At 46.8% G+C, this 26,004-nt stretch overlaps 1 protein-coding gene across 4 annotated transcripts in view; it reads left to right on the top strand.

The window, feature by feature from the left end:
• The first annotated feature begins 874 nt into the window (after positions 1 to 874).
• Positions 875 to 26,004, top strand: part of LOC147429649 (RNI-like superfamily protein) — a 120,547-nt gene continuing 95,417 nt past the window's right edge. For all 4 annotated transcript variants that reach the window (XM_086495914.1, XM_086495913.1, XM_086495915.1 and 1 more), the window contains exons 1-4: positions 875 to 1,032; positions 1,103 to 1,220; positions 1,401 to 1,661; positions 1,748 to 1,821. In XM_086495914.1, the coding sequence (XP_086352040.1) occupies positions 969 to 1,032; positions 1,103 to 1,220; positions 1,401 to 1,661; positions 1,748 to 1,821 (517 nt within the window). In that variant the 5' untranslated portion in view covers positions 875 to 968. The remainder of the gene's footprint in view (positions 1,033 to 1,102; positions 1,221 to 1,400; positions 1,662 to 1,747; positions 1,822 to 26,004) is intronic.

Below are 26,004 nucleotides of genomic sequence, written 5' to 3'. Positions count from 1 at the left end.
CTTCTCTCAAGCACATAAACAACCTTGACACTGTTGATCTCGTTCACCAATCTCATTTGACATACACCTTACAATTGGACTCGTTGAAGATTGCATCAAGTATAGATTCAACCACCCTGCCATTTGCTTCCAATTCTCCATACACAGGCTTCTGACGTGTTTGTGGGTGAACCAAGTTTGGGTGCATCAACGTGGTTTGAAGGCAATGTGAGAACTAAGTTGTAAGGCATATGAATTTCCACCCAACCTATCCCTATATAGACTTTCTAGATAGGGCCCCTTGCCATTATTTCATGTGGACTTATAGCCCCCAGAGGACCCTTGCCCTCACAAAAACCTTAACTATGTGCTATTTTGTGAGATGTGAAATGGATTTTTGTCGTACATTTAGCCTAGAGCTCTCAAGTCTTCAACTTCAAGCTTAAACTCTCCATATGTTGTGTGCTTGATGCATGGTTGAGCTATGTTGTAATGATGATGAAATTTTAGTGTATTGATACTCTCTTTGCTGTCCATCGATCTCATGCTCTCATTCACTATCTTTCTAGTACATGCATATGCTTTTGTGTGAGGGGTGTGTGATTCTATGTGCATGTGCTTGCTTGCATTGAGAGATATAATCTCTCTGTTGTGTGTGCATTCATATGTGTGCATGTATGCATATGTGTCCATGCTAGCTTGATTGATAAAAACATGTACATGCTTTGTTGCGAGGATTGTGTAATTGTAGCTTAAGATTGAGTACGTGCATAGGTTGATCTCTTCCTTTGCATGTTTGATGTGGTAGATGTTCAATCGTAGCATCAAGTGTGTGTTTAGATTCCCATACTCATTGTATGATGCCTCCATGCCTTAACCAAGTTTAGAGCTCACATAAAAGCTTGATCACATGAACTTTGCCCCTCACACTACATGAGCCTAGCCTATTGACTCTTGAGCCATTTTTTTGTTCGTCGTCAACGTGTGGAATGGCCACTTCTGCATCTTTGGTGGAGCTGTGCGGGCGAGCAATGGCCGAGCTTGCGAATCGAGGTAACTACCTAACCTAGCTCTAGCTACCGAAGTCAAGCTGAAGATGCTCACATTTTCCTGCGTGCTCCAGATGCAGCAAAGCGTGAAGAACTTTTCCGTCTGCCATCTGAATTACTTGCCCATATCATCCCTTTGCTCTCTCCCCTTGCTCTCGAGTCACTTCTAACCCAATCATACTTCAAGCTTTCGTGAGTGGTTACCTTTTCATACTCTCATCTCACACACACACACACACACACACACGCACGCATGCTCACAAGGGTTTGAAAAGGAAAAAATGGCCACATGCCGCGTGGGTGAGAGAGAGAGAGAGAGAGAGAGAGAGAGAGAGAGAGAGAGAGAGAGAGAGAGAGAACTTAATCATGCAGATTTGTAGAAAACTGTGGACGTACACATGCCAAGCAACACAGCATTGTGAAGCGTTCCTTCCACACCATGATGCATGGTTGTAGCTTGTGTTGTTTGAATGGTGCTTGGAAGAGACATTTTGAAAAAAGATGGCCATCTGGTTTTAAGAAGCTGAGGTTTGACACTCTTCTTGCCTCTACGGAAGTCGTGCTCCTAAACCTTCATGACAATGAAGCTTTGATCGACTGGAGGCAACGTTTCTGGGAGGCACATGTGCAAGAGTAAGTAGGCAAAGAGTTTTTTCCTTTTTTTCATCGGCATCTATAGGAAATATGTGAGGAACTCATTGGACCTTGGATGCCCCTAGATGTTTGAATGATGCTGTTGCACGAATCTCAACATCTCATCATCAAAAGCCCCTGTGTGATATGATTTTACCAAGTAAGGTTTATTCATAGATACATTGTTTTGTTATAAAAACAGGCACATACTTAAAAGATCATGTCTATGTTTGCTTTGAGGATAGTAGCTAAGGCCATCCCTTTAACAAGTAGATTTTTGGTGTATGAAGTCTCAAACGAAATTATCCAAGGGTTTGGATTTAAAGAAATGAAATATTTGAAAACAAATGAAAGCTTATTGACTACAAAATTTATTAAAATGGAGACAATTTGTTTAGTCTCAAAACTATGCCATGTATGTTGCATCAATGAGTTATAAATTTTGAATACATGTAAGTAAAAAGAGTTTTGGAGGTAAAGGTGCACGTGTAGTTGGTAACACGGATGGAAATTATGAGAGGAATGTGAACAATAGAAGTTCTAGGTTAGGCTATGCATGCCTCCACATTCCTATGGTGCAGTTTTGTGGCGATCTTGTTGGAAAATATCTACATCGCAATCTGACACAGAGCAGTGTACGTTGCTTCGTCATAGGCTAGCAAGAAAGCTATATCGCTTACTCATCTAGTAGGAGATTCAGAGCAGATTTTCCAGTTTTGCATTGTGATAGTCAAAGCGATACAAGCTACCAGGCAATCTAGTGCTTTTGGCAAAGATGTAGAGCTGCTTCACTTATGTCTAAGCTTCTTGTTCTTCTTGGAGAAAAGCGCATTGAGCTTGTCAAGATTCACACAAATGACAATCTTGCAGATCTTACAAAATGTAACAACTTGATGACATCATTGCATGCTGAGGTGACAACTTGTACGGACCTCAATCCAGCTCAAATCGCGAACAATTTTGGACGTTAGATGTGGCAATACCTTATTAAGTTATTACATGCTTTAAGAGTTGTTGAGTTCTTTTATGAATAATTGTTTTTAGGAGTAGCTTTTTGGGTTGCTTTAGCACCTAGGTGGTGTAAGCAAGAGGCCAACGCTTTTAAGTCAGATTTTGAGAGTGGGCTCTAGCCTCTTCCAGCAAGTTGTATACATTGCTTGAGTTAGGGACATTTGTTTGGGAGCCAATTTTTTTGAGAAAAACTTCGCAGCTCATATGTCTCTCAAAGATATCTCTCGTATAGAAAATTCATCAGTTTACACAAGGCCGTTTCAGTTTATTGCTGCCCCGCATTTTGCACGGATCGGTAATTACAATAGCATCAGAGCTGAATTGAGTGTTCTTCCCCTTCGAGCTCCCCTCTACCCCCGGAGAACTACCCTCGACCCCCCGAGAGTCTCTCTCTGACCCCTCTCATCTCAATCCCCAAGGCAGGGTCCTCTGTCTCGCAAGGCCTTGCCTCTCCCCCGGGGGGGCAAGTGACGATCCATCTGTTTGGAGGATGGATCACGCTAAGGAGATGATCCGAATTAGGTCCCTTGGACGTATGGTGTCGGCAGGCCGCTTGGGTAAGGTATGCGTCTGGAACGCGTTGGCCTACTCTTAAGGTTACCTTCAGACGGCAACTCGAGTTGATCGTGGACAAGTCATCGATTTTATAGGTTACCAAGGTGAACGATAGGTTTGATGTTATCTTGAAGTCCCCGCTTGCCGCGAGCGACCTTGTCCAGCGCTTGCATTGCGAATCTCGCCTCTCCAGTTGGCATGCCAAGGTGTCAGTCCCCTATAGTCAGCGCTCAAGGGTGGTAAGGCCAAGTAAGAAGCCCCTCCCGGAGGGACTCGTTGTGACCACTCTGAACGTAAATGGCCTTCGGAACAACGGATTGAACTTGAGTGTCTGATTCAAAGGGAACACTGGGAGGTCGCCGGGTTGCAGGAAACACGAATGTTCTTAGGTAGTTCGCCGTTAAAGGTACCGGGATTTAATACCTTTGAGTCCCTTGGGTCAGGCAAACCTGGCGAGAGAGGATCGATCTCCCTTACCTCCCGGTGATGCCGGGCCTTTGAGCTCAGCGTGTCTTCCCTCAACGGTATCTTCGTCCAGCTGCACCCGGAGGGGCAGACGGGACCGTGGGTCCACGGGAATGTGTACGTGCCTCAGAGGGCACTGAAGGAAGCGCGCGCTGATATGTTAGAGACTCTAGTGAAAAATCTGGCGAAGCTGCCCAGAAGAATGTCCCAATCGTTGTGGGAGGCGATTGGAACATGTCCCAGTGTAGGATGGCTAAGTGGCTAGAGTCCAAGTGCCCCAAGTATCAAATCCTTCAGTGTCGTGGTACCCCTCTCACGTGTCACTCCCCCCGTGGTAACGGAAGATCGGACATCGATTTTTTTATAGTGAACAAACTGGCCTTGTCCTCTCTTCGTAAATCCTATGTCCTGCAGAGCACGGGCATTTCGGATCACTGGCCGGTGTCATGCAAGATCTTAGGCACCGCATCGGGCATAGGGGTGAAACTTGTAGTTGAAAGGCGACCGAGGATCGACGCGACTAAAGTCGAGGGGGCTGGAGGACTCTTTTTGCATAGCAATAAGTGGGAGCCCCTCCTTCAGTTGAACGACTCTGAGGGCCCGGATACAATAACCCATCAATTGATCCAGGGTTTTGAGGCTAATGTCAAAGCCATAGCAAAGGAGGCCGGAGTCTTTGGGAACCATCCCGAATCGTTGGACAAGCGAACTAGGCTAGATTCCAAGACTAGGCGCGCGATCAACAACAAGCGTAAGGCATTCCTTAAGGTAAGAGACTTGGACCCGCGGTCGACCCAAGGTAGAGATGCGTAAAATGTGTACGTACAGGCACGAGGACCGGCTCGTGCTGCGGAAAAGGACTCTCAGCGCATGGTCCAGGAACAACTAGCAAAGAAAGGCTCCGAGCTCCTGCGGCGAAGAGAGCACAAGAAGTGGTGGAGCTTGAACCAACGAATGTTGGGAAAAGGTCCTGAAAGCCAGATAGTGCAGGCCCTTCTGGATAGTGCGGGGGTCTTGCAGGCGGGCGAAGAGGAAACTCTTGAAATCTGGCGAAGGCATTATACCAAAGTATTCTCGGATGAATCCGGCATAGTTACATGGGACGGCGGATGGGGGTCAGGAATGGGGTCGGGACGGCAAAAGTCAGGAAACGGGGACGGGGGTCGGAATGGCAAAAAAAAAAGAGAATTTTTTTGGCATTTTTTGACCTACACACATGCCACACACATAGAGCATCACTTTGACCATAAATTTACACTAAATAGACCAAAGAACACGAGTCATATAGGCTGAAATGTGCTAATAAAACATCGATGATCGATGGATACAAAATGAGAAGTGCATGCCACAAGGGCTCAAGAGTCAAAAAGCCTAAAGGACTTAGGACAAGCCTGAGGCCTCAAGGATAACAAAAAGTACAAAGGGCTATGTAGTAGGTAGAGTCGTAGACTCAAGAGTCTAGACTCGAGAGTCGAGTGATCAATGATCATCAAACTCAAGAAGTGCTCGCCTGCTGAATCTCCACATCGTCGTCGTAGTCAAGGTTGTCAGCGACGTATGAGGGCTCCGGCTCGGGAGGCTCGCATTGAGGCTCGAAATCCTCCTCTAGCTCCTCCAAAAGAGTATCGGCCATAGATGGATTCTCTTGTGCCATCTCCCACTCAGTGAAAGGATCTGCCTTGTGTGTGATGCTCTTGGCAAGCATGCGCAAGTTAGCGCTCACAAACACCAAATCATTGGCCCTCTGAACCCCAAGGCAATTCCTCTTCTTAGAGGCAATGTGGCTGTACACACTCCATAGTTGCTCCAAGCAACTAGTGGTACATGCTTGGCTAAGGACACGAATAGCCAAGCGCTGCAAATGTGGGCCATCTCCTCCATAGTCCTCCCACCACAAAACCGAGCCAATCTTGTTGCGATCAAGCTGTGCATCTACACATCCATAGGAGCCCTTCTTTTGCCTGTAGTTGAGTAGCTCGTCTCTAATCTTGCGCCTAATGTCACTGCTAGGCTCAAGGCGCTTCAATGCAAGCCGCCATCCTTTGCTCACCTCCTTGTCGGTCTCTTGACGCCTTCCTTGAAACTCAGGGTCAAGCACATAAGCTGCCGCATGAAGTGGAGAGTAGTATCCATTCCACCTCGACTCACACAAGCCATGAATCTCCGCATACTGAACAGGGTCAGGCACAAGCTTCTTAAGTGCCTCTATCATCCGATCCATGGCTTCGTAGACTTTGCCAATGCATGGCTGCAAGCCATCCACCACTCGAAGTAGGTGTAGAATAGGCTTGACCATGGCGTCAAGAGTCTTCACCTCCTCCCACCAAGCGGCGTCGTCGGCCCATTCTCGGCATTTCAATCCTACTGTTGATGTAGACTCCGGCATGGCCTGGAACTCATCACTGAGAAAGAGGCCCCTTAAGGCTTCGCCACATGTAGACAAGCGGCCTAGCATAAGCCAATTGAATGCAAATCTTGTCTCTGAATATTTGAGCAAAGACAAGTGGCTCCTCTTTGAGAATTCATGGCGCACTTTTTGATGGTTGAGCACAAAGGAGACAATTCGAGAGGCGTCACCAATGGTGGGTGAAATCCATGACAAGTTGCCTATGTCCTTGAGGAGGTTATTGAGGCAATGCGCCATGCAAAATGTGACATGGATGCTGGGATACATGCCATCAATGATAGCTCCGGCTGCCCTATTTGATGCCTCTCCATCTGCAACCATACAAAGGACATTCTCCGGGCCGGTGATCTCTATGGTGCTTGTCCACTCCGCAGCAAGCATCTCGGCGGCCTTGCCACTATCGGATGCATCATGTGACTCCACAAAGTACATCTCCCCCCGAGAGTAGGCCACCACCCCGTGGATGGACCGCTTGCGGGTGTCGCTCCATCCATCTACAAGAAGAGAGACGCCATTGGTCTCCCATAAATCCTTTGTTGCTTGGGCCGCTTGCTCCACGGCAAGCTTCTCTTTGTCAAGGAGGGTGGTGCGAAGCCTCTCTGATGAAGGTGGCACATAAGAGGAGCCATATTCCCCTATTTTCGTAACCATGGTTCGAAAGTATGGAGACCTATCCACACAAAATAGAGCATGTTGCGTTAGTATGGAGAGTCGAGAAATTATAACCCATTATGAATACAAAATGGAAGATTGTAATGTGCATATGCCAAGGGAAACTCACCGCGAAGCATGGAAGGCAATGTGGTCGTGGAAGAAGAATCGGGCAACCGACCTATCCACCTCTTCCTTCAATTTAGGATTCCAATTTTCGTTGAGAGTGGTTTGGCGATGCGGAAGGGAAGAGGACGGTGTAGATCCATGGCTCTTGAAGGTTCGAGAGATGTCGTCAAGGTTGGCTTCCCTTTGCTCTCACGGTGTCGCCGTGGCGGAGGGATCAACGGCAACAAAACGGCCCCTCTTGGCTGCTTCCGCAACCTCATACACCGTGAGCTTCTCAAGAAGATCCAACCTCTTCTCGGGAGCTACATGAGGGCAAAACTTCACCTCGTGACCGGGTTCATGAAGAAGATGGGCTCGCACTTTGTTTGAACCACCCGATCTCTTGTATGGACATAGCTTGCACGTCCATGGTCTTGCACCGCCACCTTTGCCACGCGAGCTAAAGTCGACTTCATCCCACCACGACCACGTTTGCACGGCGGGCCTCCTTCGAGAAGAAGCGGCTTGAGAAGTGGAGTTGGCTTGAGATGACATGATGGTGGAGAGACTCGAGAGAGTAGAGCTTAGAAGTTAGAAGGGTTAGAGGAGAGCTTGTGTGGAGAGAGAGTAAAGGAGAGCTTCAAAGTGGGTAGAAGAGGGAGAGGAGAGCTTCAAAGTTCAAACTTGAGCCTTGAGCTTGAGGGAAATGGAATGAGCTTGAGCCTTGAGCTTGAGGGAAATGGAATGAGCATTGAGCATTGAGACTACGAGTATTAAGAGGCCCAAGGGAGCCTTTTATAGCCTCCCAAGGGCCAAGGCTTAAAAAATATGGCAGTTGGGGCTGCACAGAGCCGTTGCAAACGGTAAAAAACGGCCATTTTTTTGAATCTGTTCCGGTCCGACCCCGACCGACCCTTGCCGTCCCCGTCCGGTCCGTCCGACCCCGTCCCCGGTCCGTCCCCCCTGCGACCCGCCCGTCCGGTCCGTTTTCCGTCCGTCCCTCGGCGTTCCCAGCCGTTCCCGGCCCGGTTACGGCTGTCCCCCGGCCCTAGGGCCCGTCCCCCCCGTCCCCTGTAACTATGGAATCCGGTACAAGTTTGGATCCTAGGGCCTGGCAAGGCAAGCCCGTCAGAATGTGGCCGAGAATGACGGAGGTGAATGACCCTTTCACGTGGTCGGAAGTCCGTAAGGCTTGCCAAGGACTGAAGCATCACAAGGCAGCGGGAGTGGATGGTATCCCGCCGGAAGTGTTCAAGCTCCTTGTGAAGGACAAAGGCGCCCGAAACGATAGGGGTGTGCCTAGAACACTTATGGGAAGAGTTTACTTGAGAGTTATCCAATCTATTTTCGATACAGGGGAGGTCCCAGAAGAGCACGCTGCCGCGGTGCTCATCTATATACCGAAGAAGGGCGACCCCACGGTTACGGATAATTACTGAGGTATCTCTCTCATCAATGTAGCACTTGAGCTCGTGACTACTATTTTAGTGACGCGCATCGCTAGGACTCTAGAAGAGCGCGACTTCTTCTTGAAGGGCCAAGCGGGCTTTCGATTTTGTGAAGAGTACATTGGACAAGTTGCGTGCCTAAAGGAAATTGTCCTACGACGAAAGAATGATGGTAGACCGATGTTGCTAATTGGACTATTTTCTTATTTTTAATGATTAATCTCTTTTTTAGGATATTTTATTATGTGCACTAAGAACTGTTAACAGATTGTAGCTACAGGAACTGCCATCAAGAACGGACAAACTCTGATGTGTCATTTGATGGGTGACGGTAAACATCGCGAAGGAGTTTCCGTAAGTTCGGTGGAAAGGGCCGGGTTACGAGGGCCCCTGATGCGTCACATGATGGGTGACGGGTGCATCAGTAAGGGGGTATCCCGTAGGCTAAGGAGGAAATCCGAATTGAGTAAGAAAGTACGCGTAAGAACGCAAGCACAAGAATAAAGATGGGTTCAATGACGCTTTTTACGAAAAGCAGGAACGGTCGCGGGAGGACAGATGTTTTCCCGCGAGGAGTCTGTGTCTGCATTGCATCTGTGTCGTGTCCTGCACTCGGGGACGCCTGGAATGTGTTCGTGTAGCATTGTTTTCATTGACTAAGTGAGTTTTTAAAGTTTGAACAGGTTCACACTTTATTTTATTAAAGTGGACGGTCACTTTTAAGTGACCGGGCCTTTATTAATAAAATAAAGCAAGTACTTCAAAAAAAGGTAGCGCTAGAAAAGCTACGCAGGGGGGGGGCTGAATTTGCGATCTTTCTCTCTCCTCTCTCTAGGAGCGCTGGCTCTCCTTTTTGGGCCGCTATTCCCGCCAGGTGCCAGAGCCTATAAAAGGGCAGCAAGCGTTCCAGTTTTCATACGCCGGAAGCAGTAGGAAAACACCAGCGCTAGGATGCTGGAGCAGAGTCTGGCGACGGAAACTGCGAGTGTTCGCGTGACGACTGAGTACGGAGGTCGATTCTCCGAGCAAGAAGCGACAGGTATAAGGTGTTGATACGCATTGAGAATTGTTGCTCTGTGTGGTTTGTTTTGCAGGAATCTCCCGTCTTACGGGAAGGCCTTTCACGAGAAAGTACGGCTTCACGCCTAAGTCCCTTACGGGAAAGTACGGCTTCGCGCCTAAGTCCCTTACGGGAAGGAACGGCCTTGTGCCCAAGCCCTTTACGGAAAGCACGACCTTCGGGTCTAAGATTACAGAACGGAGGGGTTTCCTCGGGTTCTCATGCTTGTATAAGAATTCTCCCTGAATAAAAGAATACTCTTAATGGGGGGGGGGGGGACCAGCCCATCTGCTGGTCCCCAATACTGTGTCGATCTTCTCTCTTCTCTCATGTTTTCAAAGAATTATAATTTTCAGATTTTCTAAGTGCTCGTGTACGCTCCCGTTTCGTGACAGTGGTATCAGAGCTCGGACTCCTCTCTTTCTCTGCAAAGAAGGACGATTCCGGGAAGAACGGGAAGAACCATGTCGAGCCAAGGGATAAGCGTTGAAGAGGAGCTTCAACAAGTGCAAGCTCAGCTTGCGGAGTTGCAACAAATCTTACTGTTGCCAGACGTCCAAAAGCTTTTGGGCGGAATGAAGAAAACGAATGGAACTGATGTAGCCAAGCATCCAGACAACACTGTTGGCGTGAGACAGAACATGCCGAGGTGCACAAAGGATCTTCGGATCGGAATGAATGGTCTACTTCAAGGAGAGGCCAAGAAAAACCGCTCTCTTTGCTAGACGAGAGCAAGGACATCTCTATCTCATCTTCATCTTACTCTCCTGATTATACTTCTACTTCTCGATCATCTCGTCAGAAGAAGGAAGCAGCTACTACTGCCACTACCCTACACCAACCTAAAGATAAGCCTCGATTCAAGAAGCATGGTCGCAAGTCTCAACATCGCATGAGAGTCTTCAAATCGGGCGACAAGGACATCAAGTTCGAAACCTACAACGGACGGAGAGACATCTCCAAAGCACTGTCCTTCATCAGACAATTTGAAGTTGCCTTTACCAATGGGCACTTCACAGAAAGATCCAAATTACGCCATGTGGGGATGCACCTCAAGGAAACGGCAAGTAATTGGTGGTTAGCCAAGATTCTGGAAGGTTCTCAGGCCAAAACTTGGGAGAGCTTCAAATCTGAATTTTATGAACAATTTCTTCCGCCCGACTTCGAGCAGGACATACGGAAGGAATGGGACTGGCTTGCCCAGAAGGAACATGAAAGAGTAACGGCTTATGTGGACAAGTATTGGTCGGTTCTTCTGAAGGTCACTCCCTTCATGAAGATTGCTGACGAGGAAAAGAAAAGAAAGTTCGAAGCGGGTCTCCAACCGCAGCTTCGAAAGAGTATGAAGGTGTATCCGCATGATACTCTTCAAAGGATGATGGAGTCAGCAATCATCGCTGAGGATTTGCACTCTACTGGGACGCCCAGAAAGATGGAGCATAGCACTTACCGTGCAAGACAAAGAGGGGTCTACGATGACCAAGGGGGCCAAGGAAGAGAACGTCCTCCATCTAGGGACGATGATCATTCTAAGAAGCCAGAGGGCACTGGCAAGCGAACTAAGTATCTTTCTCCTACCCAACTTCAAACTTTCAGAGAGGAAGGAAGATGCTTCTACTGTGGCGAGAAAGGACATATGAAACCGGACTGCCCTCTAAAGCAGCAACGGCAAGAGCAAGCCTCTACGAGGCAAGAGAAAGCAAGGAAGGAACCCGCACCACCAAGTTCGAACTCAATCCCAGATGTTCAAGGAAACACAGAATCTGAGAAAGGGAAGCGTCAACTTCTGAAGGGCTGGGGGTCTTTGAACAACCAGCGAGTACTGATTCTTTATGATCCAGGATCCACAGATAACTTCATCTCCCTGGATACTGCGGAACGATTGTGCCTCACACCGGCTCAGCTTGGCACACCGGTTACATCCGGATTGGCATTCGAGGGGTTGACAACCAATGCAACTCCCGTGCAAGGATAGCTCAATCTTCGGATTGGCGAGTACAAGGACCGCGAATCATTTTTGATGGCACCCATCGAGGGATGTGATATCATCTTGGGTATGCCATGGCACTTTCACATGACACCTATTCCCGATTATGTGGAAAAGACCCTCACTTTTGATCATGGGGGTAAGAAAATAAAGATTCAAGCTGATGCAGGAGATTAACAGTTCCCAATTGTAAGCCATATCTCCATTAAGAAAGAAATGAAGAAGTGTGTTTCTACTTACTTGATTTTTGCAAAGGATAAAACTAGTAGGGACTCTCTCTCTAGTCTGGAAATTAAGCGTCTTCAATTTATTGAAAAGTACAAGGATTGTTTCACGGAAACACTTCCTGATGAACTCCCTCCGGTACGCTTGGAAGATCACCGCATAGATCTCATACCGGGTAGCTCGCCTCCCAATCAACCCTCTTATCGGGTAAGTCTTGCTCAGCAAGAGGAAATTTTGAAGCGAGTCAACGAGCTTCTAGAGAAAGGGTTAGTACGGCCAAGTGCTTCACCCTACTGCTCTCCAGTTCTACTGGTGTAGAAGAAAGATGGCACGTTTCGAATGTGCATAGACTATCGGTCTTTAAACAAGATCACAATCAAGAATCGCTTTCCGATCCCTCGGATTGATGATATACTTGATAAGTTGCAGGGTGCAAGTGTCTTTAGTCGCATAGACTTAAAGAGTGGGTATCATCAGATACGGATCGCCCCTGAGGATGTCCATAAGACTGCTTTCCGCACAACCTTTGGACTATATGAATTCTTGGTAATGCCTTTCGGCTTGACCAATGCTCCTGCGACGTTCAATCGCATGATGGAGCGCATTTTCAGCCCGTATCGAGATTTTACGGGAGTATTCTTTGATGACATACTCATCTTCTCTAAGTCAAAAGAGGAACATCGGAAGCACTTGGACTTAGTGTTTCAAGAATTGCGAAAGCATGAGTTGCATGTGAATGCAAAGAAGAGCGAGTTCTTTCTCTCTGAGATACACTATCTCGGCCATATAGTCTCCCACAATAAAGTGAGTATGGATCCTGCCAAGATCCGAATGGTAGAAGATTGGCCTATTCCCACTACGGTACATGATGTACGTATCTTTCTGGGATTATGTTCATATTATCGAAGGTTTGTCCGAGGATTTGCTCATGTAGCAGGACCACTTCATGATTTGACAAAGAAGAAGATTCCTTTCAGATGGGGATCGAGACAACAAGGAGCTTTTGATCGGCTCAAGTACTTGCTAAGCCATGGACCTATTTTGATAGTGCCTGACTTAAGGAAACCATTTGAGGTTCACTGCGATGCTTCAGGCGATTGCATCGGAGCAGTGTTAAACCAAGAAGGCCATGTAGTGGCCTACGAAAGCAGACAGCTTAAGGATGCAGAGTTGCATGCATCAATCTACGAAAAGGAACTCACGGTTGTGATTCACGCCTTATCTAACTAGAAGCACTATCTTCTAGGAGCGGATTTTGTGATCAAGACTGATCACCAGAGTTTGCGGTATTTTCTTACGCAAAGGAAACTATCTGAGAAGCAGATGAGATGGGCAAACTTTTTGTCTATGTTTCACTTCCAGATCCTTCACACGGCTGGGAGTAAGAATGTAGTCGCAGACGCACTGTCTATGCGGCCAAGGGTGAATGCTATCACTTCGGTGTATCACCAAGAATTAGAAGCACTACCGGATTTGTATCCGAATGATCCAGACTTCTCCACCATTTGGGGAAAGCTACATCGTGGAGAGAATGAGTTTCCCTATTCCATTCGGGACGGTTATCTCTACCACCATCAGGCCATATGTGTGGCGGAACCATTAAGAAAGAAGATCATGGATGAAGCACATGCTTCGCCTTATGTGGGACATCGGGGTATTCTCCCTACGACCTTAGCAATGGAAAGATATTTCTTTTGGCCTAGCCTTAAAGCAGACATTGATAAGTATGTCAGGGAATGCTTGGTTTGCCAAAAAGTGAAGTATGATCGGCATAAGACGCCTGGGTTGCTACAACCTTTGCCTGTGCCTAATGAACCTTGGGAAAGGATTGCCATGGACTTCATCATGGACCTCCCTAGAACTCAGACTGGAAATGACGCGATCTGGACCATTGTGGACAGGTTTAGCAAGCAAGCACACTTTATACCAGTCAAGAAAACGATCAAAGCATGGCTAGGGTCTTCCTGGCACAGATCTTTAAGCATCATGGAATGCCTAAGTCAATTGTGAGTGATCTAGATCCTCGCATGATAGGAAATTTTTGGCGTGCCTTGATGGATAATCTTGGTACAAAGCTGAATTTTTCATCTGCCTACCATCCTCAAACGGACGGGCCAAGTCAGATAGCCAATTCCACAGTATTGGATATGTTAAAAGATTATGTGTCAGACCGGCAATCTGACTGGGAGAAATATTTGCCTCTTGTCGAGTATGCGTATAACAATACCATACACTCATCGACGGGGAAAGCACCTTTTGAGATTCTTTATGGTAAGCCTTTGCTTCCACCCATCCTTTTAACTAAGGATAAGATCTTTGCAGCAGATGAATTTGTCCGGGACTTGGACACAGCCTACGGGCAAGTTAGGAGAGCTATTCTACGCTCTCAGGAAAAGCATAAGAAAGCTGCAGACAAGCACAGAAGGAATCTAGACTTAACAGTCGGACAGTTAGTCTTACTCAAGTTTGAGAAGGCAAGACTTAAGAAACAAGCGTCTCATAAGGGGAAAGTGGTAAAACTTTCTATCCGTTATTATGGGCCGTTTAAGATCACTGAGCGAGTGAATGATGTCGCTTTCCGATTAGAGCTATCGCCTAATTGGAAGATCCATAATGCTTTCCATGTCAGTTTACTCCGGCCGTATGTGGGACCGCCTCCAAGCCAGCCTAGTGTTGAGGAACCTCCTGAGGTTGAGGAAACAGAAGAAATACTCCAATCGGAGCAGATAGTAAGTCATCAGGAGCTGTCTCTCAAATCCGGAAAGATAACACGGAAGTATTTGGTTAGGTTTAAGAACTATTCGAATCTAGATGCTCAGTGGATGACGCAGGAGGAATTAGCAGATTATCCCGAGATACTGGAGGTATATGTCCAAGCACTACAGTTGAGGTCAAGTGTTAAGAAGCCAGAGGGATGTTGCTAATTGGACTTTTTTCTTATTTTTAATGATTAATCTCTTTTTTAGGATATTTTATTATGTGCACGAAGAACTGTTAAAAGATTGTAGCTACAGGAATTGCCATCAAGAACGGACAAACTCTGATGTGTCATTTGATGGGTGACAGTAAACATCGCGAAGGAGTTTCCGTAAGTTCGGTGGAAAGGGCCGGGTTACGAGTGCCCCTGATGCGTCACATGATGGGTGACGGGTGTATCAGTAAGGGGGTATCCCGTAGGCTAAGGAGGAAATCCGAACTGAGTAAGAAAGTACACGTAAGAACGCAAGCACAAGAATAAAGATGGGTTCAATGACGCTTTTTACGAAAAGCAGGAACGGTCGCGGGAGGACAGATGTTTTCCCGTGAGGAGTCTGTGTCTGCATTGCATCTGTGTTGTGTCCTGCACTCGGGGACGCCTGGAATGTGTCCGTGTAGCATTGTTTTCATTGACTAAGTGAGTTTTTAAAGTTTGAACAGGTTCACACTTTATTTTATTAAAGTGGCCGGTCACTTTTAAGTGACCGGGCCTTTATTAATAAAATAAAGCAAGTACTTCAAAAAAAGGCAGCGCTAGAAAAGCTACGCAGGGGGGGGGGAGGGGGGGGGCTGAATTTGCGATCTTTCTCTCTTCTCTCTCTAGGAGCGCTGGCTCTGCTTTTTGGGCTGCTATTCCCGCCAGGTGCCAGAGCCTATAAAAGGGCAGCAAGCGTTCCAGTTTTCATACGCCGGAAGCAGTAGGAAAACACCAGCGCTAGGATTCTGGAGCAGAGTCTGGCGACGAAAACTGCGAGTGTTTGCGTGACGATTGAGTACGGAGGTCGATTCTCTGAGCAAGAAGCGACAGGTATAAGGTGTTGATACGCATTGAGAATTGTTGCTCTGTGTGGTTTGTTTTGCAGGAATCTCCCGTCTTACGAGAAGGCCCTTCACGGGAAGGTACGGCTTCACGCCTAAGTCCCTTACGAGAAAGTACGGCTTCGCGCCTAAGTCCCTTACGGGAAGGAACGGCCTTGTGCCCAAGCCCTTTACGGGAAAGCACGACCTTCGGGTCTAAGATTACAGAACGGAGGGGTTTCCTCGGGTTCTCATGCTTGTATAAGAATTCTCCGTGAATAAAAGAATACTCTTAACGGGGGGGTACCAGCCCATCTTTTGGTCCCCAATACTGTGTCGATCTTCTCTCTTCTCTCATGTTTTCAAAGAATTATAATTTTCAGATTTTCTAAGTCTTCGTGTACACTCCCGTTTCGTGACAACGACGTATGCAGTATTCGTCGATTTTCGGAAGGCATACGACTCTGTTCCGCACGAAGCCTTGTTCTACAAACTTGAGGCCGCCGGGGTGGGAGGGAAAGCCTTATGCTTTATTAAAGCCCTCTACAACCACTCCAGGTCTGCATCAGAGTTGTTGACCCTCTCTGAGCCCATTAAAGTGGAAAGAGGGGTCCGACAAGGGTGTCCCGGATCACCCACCCTCTTTAACATCTTCATAAATGAGGCAGCAGACTTCGGAGTGGACATTCCCGGATTAAAGTAGAAAATTCAAGGTTTACTCTTCGTCGATGACCTGGTCCTGTTGGTGGACTCCCCGGTTGAGCTCCAGACTGCACTGGATCGACTTACGATGTGGGCTCAATCGTGGGGCATGAAGTTTGGTATAATCAAGTGCCAGGCCACAGTCTTCTTTGGGGACCTTGAAGACCTCAAGAAGAATGGTTCGTTCACATTAGACGGGGAACGCGTGGAGGTGACTGAAAACTATAGATACCTAGGGATCATCGTGGATTCCAATTTCAGCTTGGAGACCATTATCCAGGATAGGACGACAAAGGGGTGGGGATGCCTCTTTGCAGCCAAGCACGTCCTCACCTCCCGTGCTCTCCCTCTATGGACGAGGCTGAGCATTTTCAAAGCTTGCGTTTACCCCGTGATTACCTACGGAGCAGAGATCATGGGGGCACACGACCAAAAGCAATTGTTGCCGCTCCAGTGCCTTGTTGCTACATAATGAGGTGGCTGGTAGGGAAAGCAGCAAAGTGGACTTCAGTCGCAGCGTCGACCCTGCATCACGAACTGAACGTCCCCCTGGTCGTCGCCTTATGCGGTGCCCAACGGAAGCGTGCCTATGACAAGTTCGGATCGGTTAGCACGCTTACTAGGGACCTAGTGGCGACCACCTCGAAGTCCCGGAAGGGGTGGTCTTGGACAACTAGGACGGATAGGTGGTTCCGTCAACATTGTCCAGTGGCGACCGCAGAGACGGCCAAGGAACTGATATGGGACAAATGGGACTCAAGAGTTGTTTGTGCCTCTCTAACCAACTATAAGCTCCGTGGGATGAATATCACGCGCAAGTACCTTTTTCGGTGTAACTTATCTCTGAATATGAAGTGTGACGGCGAGTGCCTCTTACTGCTCGCCCGAGTAGGAGGATTAAGATTGGCAGATAAAGTCTTACCGAGGGGGAGTGCATGCCCCCTATGCAATGACTTGGAGGGCGGACAATTAATTGACCACATTCTTTTGAACTGTTCGGCCCTGACCAGTGCTCGAGTTGACCGCTCGGCGGGTTGCTGTATACCATTCGGGACCTCTAGGACCCGGCGGGTGTCGCTCTAAGTGACGGTGAATTTACCATTATCCTCCTTGGTGGGGAGGCTAGCGGAGTCAGGTTGACCCATTGGGTTAGCTTGCATCCGCATTCGAGGGGAGCAGTTGCAGGGCACCACCTTGTAGCAGCTTTCCTTGGTGAGGCAATACCACAGTATCAAAGAGCATTAAACGCTAGGTTGTTAACCTAACGGACCGATTTGATGAGTCGGAGATGAATCAGATCCCTCTGACGTATAGAAGGGGGGAAAGGACGAAATTCTCCTTAATAGCAAAAAGTTTTGAAACTATGTGCTAAACCGAATGACTTGATGATAGTGGTGCATGGGTTGCCTCATCAAATGGGCAAGAGGAGTGTTGGAGACTCTAACCCGGATCGGGACTCCACCTACGAGCCGACGCCCAAGTTGGGTATGGCAATTTCTCTCAAAGACCCGTCGGGGTGATCAAGGTTTTGGCGAGTGAGGGCAACCAAGTCTCGCAGTATCTGGATTTGTACGGGGCTCTTGGGTGCTGTCATGCCCCTAACGGGGTCCGCCAAGGATCCCTTGGATAAACTAACAAGGGTGCAAGTTCTAAAAGATTGAACGGGCGATCCATCCCCAAGGCGGTGTCTAAGGTCGTTAATTGAGATTGAAATCAGTGACAAAAGCTTCACCTTGCGAGAGTAGGTGCCCGGCCCCCCGGCTCGCTAAAGTAAAAAATGTGGAAAACTTGCGACATGGAAGTGGAACAATTGTCTGCAAGTAAAGCAAAAGAATTAAGAGATTTTTGAGGAGAATAGTATAGTTGTATTATATGTATGATAGTGGATAATGAAAAGTGAGAAAAAAGATTGGCTGACTACTTTTTGAAAGGTGCGACGAATGTTTAAGTATGCACATTTTTGGTCTAAAAAGTGTGGAAAGCAAACTTTCTATGAGGACGAAAAATACAATCCGTCAATGGGTTGAGAGTAGCAGGTGCATTGGTTAGACCAAATGGCATAACCAAGAATTCATCCAAACCAAAAGTAGTGTGAAATGTTGTCTTTGCGATGCCTTCTAATGCAATGCGCACTTGATGGTATCTACTCTTCAAATCAATTCGGTTGAAAATTGAAGCTCCACTAAGTGTATCCAAGATACCATCGATTCTTGGAATTGTGTAGCTGTTTTTGATGGTGTCACGTGCGCACTTCACTTGTGCTACGTGGACATGCTTTTGCTACAATCTAGCATGAGTCTTAGCTTAGGACCTAGCGTGGCACCTTTGTGAGCCTCTAGCAAGACGTGCATGTCTAGGCTGGTCACAGTTGTATTACCCTCCCTTGCACAGAACAGTCATTTCAGCATGCATGCATTTTACTGCGTGGACCACCTCTTATAGGTCATTTTTAATATGCGACTTTTCATTTACCCTTGTTGGAATGTAGGTAGGGCAAATGGCTAAAGGAACTATAAAAGAAAGCATGGGGTGCCAGTAGAGAGCAGATGAATGCAGAAACACAAGGAGGCAGGCACCCAGCAGTCAGGCAGCACCTCAGGAGCTCCAGCGTTTTCTCCACGATCAGCCGAGCGTTTTCAGATTCAGATCAGATCAAATCAGCGTTTCCAGATTCAAATCAGATTGGCACTTTCAGATTTCAGCCTCAACATCGTCATCGTCATCGTCTTCGTCAACATCATCGTCATCAAGTACCACAACATCAATACCCATTAGCATCAGAATCTCAGCGTTTAGTCATTGTATGAGCATTTATGCAATAATAAAGAAAGTACTTGCTCTGGCAACAGAGCAAGGGGGCCCTTGAGGGTTGAGACCCGACATCCCTGTGTCGTCTCTTTTCTCTCTCTTTCTTTCAGTTCAGTCCAGTTCTTTCAAGTGAAGTAAAGTAACCCTGTGTTTGTGGAAAGTACTAGATCTGAGCTAAATCCATAAACACTTCCGTTGCAACTGACATTGGTATTAGAGTTCTGTGTGCTTTGGCTTTGCGAACTCAAGGGAAGAACCAAGAACCTCAAGAAGAACCACCAAGAACCCAAGGAGAACCAATAACCCAAGGAATCTCTCCCAATTTTTTTTTCTGAAAGAAAGTCCCAACAATGGACTTATCAGATGCCATCTTCATTGCCATGTCTTTGAAGGAAGATTGACATCAGATACATGGAAACCCAGATCTTGAGTACCAAGATCTACTTGCCTCTTATGCGGATATGGAAGGAGTTGAAGACAGGATCCCTAACCTCTTTTGCATTCGCATGTAGCGTGCATCCACTTCCGTCGACAAGAAACCCTTGGAATTACCTCCGAGCATCCGTTTCTTTCAACTTCACCCGCAATGTTTTCACGATAGGAATATTCGAGTGGAAGTACTTGCTCACAAGGTAGAGTCAGCAGGAAGGCTGGTATTCTGCGACAATAGTAAGGCTACCTGTGTTAGGTGCAGCGGAATGAATGTTGTATTTTCTCAAGATTAGTGATCTTTATTGCTCAAGGTTCCTTTTAGTTCTTAGGGAAAGAGAGAGCCTTCCGTCTTGTAGAGTGCTGTGGTCATTAACAAAGTGAGTGGATATTGTGCGTGAAAGTGAATGAGACTGAGAGAAGGAGAGAAGAGATACGACACCCGAGAGGTTGTAAAACCCTCCTCCGAAGGCCCCACTCTCGTCGGCGAGAGTGGTCTATTCTTTGATTGCACAAAGGTGTACAATGCGTATGCAATGGACTGATGCCATTGACGACGACGACTTGGTGGCTGAAATCTGAGATCTTCTAATCGCTGAATTTCGGGACTGTTTCGGTGGCTGAAAATGACTGTTTTGGCTGCGTTTTCTTGGCTGAAAAATGAGGTTTCTTAGGGCTGAAAACTGATGGTCTTTACGGACTGAATTTGCTACACTTTAGGTGAATGATGCCGGTCTTAATTTGCTGCTGAAATCCAAAAACGCCAGGGACTGAAATTGGTCCTTTTGTCGCCGGGGTTTTGCAAATGCAAAAACGCTAGGCTGATCTGCTGTGTCGTGATGACGCCGGGGCTGATTTGCTGTGCACAAATCGCCAAGGCCGATCTGATGCAAAAACGCTAGGTCTTCTGTGGAGAAAACGCCAGAGTAGTTGCGGGGGTTGGTCTTGCTGAGAAGTTGCCTGTTGAGCAAGGTGCTCTTGTTGCCTCTTCTGCCAGAAAGTGCTAACTCTAGTTTGCTTATATACAAACTTAGCAAAATTGCCCTACCTACTTTTGTTGGAAAGTCACTTAAAAATAATAAGTGAAAATACCAATAAATAGGAAAATAGGCTAAATGCACTGGAAAATTCCCCTAACTGATGCTAATGGATTCTGATGGGAATTCTGATGATCATGCTGTGTGCAACCGGAGGATATGCATCTATGCTAAGTGACTGGGCATACACGGTCTACGAATAGAGTCACAAAAGTGCCAGATCACTACTATTCTAAATTGACTTGACTGACTAAACCCTGTTGTGGTGTAGCTTGTCCACGGACACATAGGGTTGGGATGTGTCACGTGACAACCTGATAACTCGTACGGTTGGTGTTTACAACGCACCAGATCTACATCCGTAGTACCCGTCCGTTTGGAGGAATCTTCATTGGTTATGCATCCACATGCATTAGAAGCAGTCAGCATCAGAAGTACAGATAGAAGTTCGGCAGTTGTGCCTCACCTTCAATGGGGGGGATGTCAGGTGCGCACTTTACTTGCGCTTATGGACATACTTCTGCGACAGTCTAGCATGAGTCTTAGCTTAGGACCTAGCTTGGCACCTTTGTGAGCCTCGAGCAGGACGTGCATGTCGAGGCCGGTCACAGTTGCATTACCCTCCCTTGCACAAAATAGTCATTTCAGCATGCATGCATTTGCTTGTGTGAACCACCTCTTATAGGTCATTTTTAGTAAGTGACTTTTCATTTACTATTGTTGGAATGTAGGTAGGGCAAATGGCTAAAGGAACTATAAAAGAAAGCATGGAGCGCCAGTAGAGAGCAGATGAATGCAGAGACACAAGGAGGCAAGCACCCGGCAGTCAGGCAACACCTTAGGAGCTCTATCGTTTTCTTCAGGATCAGCCCAGCGTTTCTAGATTCAGATTAGATCAGCATTTTCAGATTTTAGCATCGACATCGTCGTCGTCAACATCATTGTCATCAAGTACCACAATATTAGTACCCACTAGCATCAACATCTTAGCATTCAGTCATTGTATGATCATTTGTGCAAGAATAAAGAAAGTACTTGCTCTGTCAACAAAGCAAGGGGGCCCATGAGGGTTGGGACCCGACATCCCTGTGTCATCTCTTTTCTCTCTCTTTCTTTCAGCTCAGTTTAGTTCTTCCAAGTGAAGTAAAGTAACCCTGTGTTTGTGCAGAGTACTAGATCCAAGCTAAATCCATAAACACTTTCGCTGCACTTGACAGATGGTGACTTTATTCAAGGCTCGATAATCCACACACATGCAGAAAGAGCCGTCCTCCTTTTGCACAAGCAAGAGCAGTGAGCAATACGGAGGATGGCTAGGCCGCACCGCGCCTTTCTCCAACAATCTATTTACTTGCTGCATGATTTCTTTGTGCTGTTAGCTCACACGATAGGCAGCTTGGTTGGGAGCTGAGACACCTTGAAAAAGATCTATTTGATGACCTTCTGGCCTTTCGGATGGAAGCTCATTTGGAATAGATTCACTAAAACAATCAATGAATTGTTTCACAAGATTCATATGTTCAACATTTTGATCACTTCCAAGTTCAATTTCTTTTGCAAACACTGATTTGTACATGACAAACAAGAGGATTCGAGTTACCTCGAACCCCTGCATCAATCGCAAGATTCTTGCTTTGTGTATGAGCTTAACTTTGTTTGCATCTCTGTCATAATAAGGAATTGCCTTGACTTTGCGCATCCAAGGCATGCCTAACATTACATTGCAGCCTTGAGTAGGCCCTATAAGAAAGTCCACAATGATCCAAATATCCCCCAGGGTGAATTTGTTATGGGTCCTTTACAGGTGCAACTTGTGCTTGTTGTCCAAAGAGAGTGTCTGCAATTGTCAGCATACCTTTGTCTCCATTAGTGAGGCCAATGTGAGTGCGGGTGAAGCTTGCGTGCGGTGAGTGCTGGAAGGAGAAGACACACATCATGTGGAGCATAGGATGAGAAGAATGCTCATCCGCTTCTTATTATTCAATCAAACCAATAAGTGAATTATGTTAGTGACGGGTTAGTGGGTGTCCGACCTAGTTGGCATGAAACCCCAACAAACTCCCACTTGAAGGTCAACGTGGTCTAGGTGGCTTATGAATGTACAAACTTGTACGTTTGTGAAGCATCCCTATGGCTTCACCCTACGCTCATTATCTCAATGCAATGTGCAAACGGCTTTGAGTCTAAGCTCTTTGTAAGAGCATCTGCGGGGTTATCATTCATATGAACCTTAATTAGCTTGATGCGTTTGCTAGCCAATATTTCTTGTATCAGATGATACCTAACCTCTATGTGTTTCGGCTTCGAGTGAAACGCAGGGTTCTTGGCTAATGCTCACTCTGACTATCACAATGCAACACTGGTCTCCCACTAGACGAGCTAACCATACAGCTTCCTTGCTAGCACTAGAAATTGCAACATACTTTGCCTTTGTGACAAAAGAATTTTGGAAACTTCTGGGCGCGGAACTTTGCCATGCCGTGTTGACTCTCTCTCTCTCTCTCTCTCTCTCTCTCTCTCTCTCTCTCTCTTAAAGTTCAGTGATTCTTGAAGTTTTTGTTCGTGTGTTGCTATTGATTTCTTGCTTAGAGTGTTCAAGCCTATAACAGTGGTATCAGAGCTGAGAAAGAATTTGCTATGGAGGATCCGATCCCTTCTGTAGCACACGCAAGTTCTCGAGGAGAATTTGACAGAACGGACAAGATTTTTGTTTGTGAAAGAATCTTCGTGTCCCGACCCTGGACTTATTAACCACTCCCACCCTTCGTCCATCGCGCATCGAGCACGCTCTGGTCTTCATTGCTCTGTCTTATAGGACATAAGGCATAAAAACCCCATATTACACATGGGTTCTCGCGGAGAATTTGATAGAGAGAACACCTCTCAGGGGGGGAGGCGAAGAAAAGTTGAAATCCAATGCGGGAACTGAAGAAAAGAATGAAGATTTGGCAAATTTTTGGCGGAGAAGTTTGCCAGAGCGGAGTAAGCGTCAATTGTAGGTTGACATGTGTGCGAAAAGACTGACCAAGTACTCCAAAGACCCAAGATTTGTGAAACACTTGAAGAATTAGCCGACTGATGAGATTCACTCGAGATGACGTGAGGACATTGATTGTCCTTTTGGGTCGGGAGGAAAGCTGAAAGGATAGACGAGTGTAGAAAAGCGAAGGCTGTGCGCAAAAAGAGCGAGAGAGAGCTATTGACTAGAAGATGAACCAAATAATGAATGGCTTGAAAGATTCTCGGAAGAAGAGGAAATCGAAAAATTTCCCCGATTATTTGGAGTGGAAATCGAGCTTCAACGTGGCAAGCAGATCCAAGAAGCGTGCTCGTTTCGAGGACGACTCATATTTTTTTCCGTCTTCAGAGAGTTCCGACTGTTCGCCGTCCTCTAGTTCCAGAGAGGATGAGAAAAGAAGAAGACCAACGAGTTCAAGGAAGGGATCAGGCCGTTAGGTTCTAAACATTTTAAGGTTATTAGGACACCCTTCGAGCCCTTGAGTTTGTACAACAGTTTGACATTGCCTCCTCTAGAGGTCGGTTCATATAACACTCCAAGGTACGAAGGGCGGCATCTTACTTGAAAGGAACTGCACCAAACATGGTGGTCTACCATGTTGCTATGCAGAGAAGCGCCTGTGACGTGGTTAAAATTCAAGAAAATTTTCACGTATTTGCCAGTGTCTTTGTTTCGGAAGATTGCTTTGAGAGACCAGATTGAGCGGTTTTGCTGTGGTTTGCCAAAAGAGATTCGAGAGTATTGTCTAAACCAGAAGTCTGACTCCATTCAGAGACTTATGGGACAGGATTTGGAATGCATGCCGGCTCATTGACTTATCCTACAGACGGGATAGTATCCACCTCACAGGGCAAGAGTCTAACAGTGAAGAGAATGAATTAGGGGAACCGGATGACAACTCATCACAAGATTGTGGAGCAATAAGAGGATCAAATGGTAGCACATCCGAGGGCTCCGACAAACTAAGGGAACTAGATACATCATACAAGTTCATCAGAGGATTTCGGAGAAGAAAGGGGATCACATGATAGTGTGTCTCAGGGCTCCGACGATTGAGACTGACGTGCCAACGGACAGGGAGGCCAGAAGGGCCACAAGAGGTCACAGGGCACGAGAAAAGAATAGAAAGGTAAAGTGATACGACGGTTCTTAGTTTAAGAACTATCTGGCATTGGATGCGAAGTCGATGGAGGAGGAGGACCTAGCAGATACTCCTTAGATTTTGTAACTTTACCTTGAGGCTTTTGGTCTAGCTTCGACTGTTCCAAGAGTTCCCAATGATCAGCAGGTTGAATCTGGTGCAATTGGGACTGCACAAGTGAAACCGGCCTGTTCAATCCAAAAAGGGCGGTAGACTTTACTTCAAACCTTGATTTAGCTTTCACCCATTATTAGTCGTCTATTTTACCTGCGCTATAGTGACACAAGAGAGGGGAATGGGATACAGATGCTAGAATGCACCTGTATGAGAAGACCGACACCAGATTGGCCCCTAACTTAGGCGCCCCTTTCAATATTTCTTTATTGTTTAAAAGAGGGAATAAACGCTGTGGTTCTTTCCAAGCTGCCCCGCACAACCTTGGCTGAATTTTGACTGTTCTGACTTGATTTCGGCAGCATAACTGTACTAGAACCCTTCACGGTCAGTATTCCCACGCATTAAATGATTTTCCCGACGCATACGGGCACTTTGCAAAACCTGGCGAGAATCTGCAGCACGCTGAATTCTCTGTTTTCAGCCCTGAAAATGCTCCAGATCACCTGTACAGCGGTCCCCTTGCGTCCCCGAACCTCCTGGGGGTATTAGGGTCCGTTTAGGGCCAAAACCCTAAACCTGCAAAAATACACAGCAGGCTGTAATTTACTGTTTCGGGCTCCGTTTCGCGTGCCGGTCGCATCCTTAGCAAGTCCTCGAGCTCCCGCACTTGTAGGGCTACTTGCCCTTTGAATCGGACGAGATTTTTGGCGTGAAACCTCTCCGAATTCACCTGTACCTGCGGGGGGATTAGCCGCTAGCTAATCCAGTACCTGTGCAAGAGGCTCTTGCCTCGGCAATCGCGCATGAACCCACACAACTGTACATTGGTCAAATGAAGAGCCCACTAGAGGGGCATAACATACTGCCAAAGGGGAGAGAGAGAGCAGTGCGTAGCGTGCAGGGCATCACTCCTGGCACCGCACTGTGCATAAGAGGGAAAGCAAGCACTCCATAGCTCTTAACCTGTGACAAAATCTGAAAATGAGGCTCTCTTGTGGGGGAAGCAGGAGAGAGAGCCCACTTGCTACTCTATGCAATGAGAGTGAAGGAGAAGAGGAGAGTGGCGCAGAAGAAGCACACGCAGAGAAAATACGTGAGAGAGAGAGAGAGAACTCTTAGAAGTTTGGGAAAAGTCACGATAGATACGTTTTGGGCTTGACCTTTGAGTATATGAGTAAGTGACTAGGGGGCCATTCACACTTGGGCCCCCTCACTAATAAGCCTTTTAACTTATAAGTTAATAAGTACAAGGCACTTAGGCCTTTATTCCCTAACAACCTCCCACCTAAAGGCAATGTACCTTGGGAGATCAAAGAATCAGCTAACTATGATACATCAGCTGATCATGCACTTACTCATCCAACACCCATCATCTGACGGCAATATGCAAACCGCTCTG

The sequence above is a fragment of the Adiantum capillus-veneris genome, chromosome 22 (assembly GCF_014529385.1).
Source record: "Adiantum capillus-veneris isolate H3 chromosome 22, ASM1452938v2, whole genome shotgun sequence".
NCBI lineage: Eukaryota > Viridiplantae > Streptophyta > Polypodiopsida > Polypodiales > Pteridaceae > Adiantum > Adiantum capillus-veneris.
The sequence above is the reverse complement of the archived record's forward strand: the minus strand, read 5'-3'. Positions and strand labels throughout refer to the sequence as shown.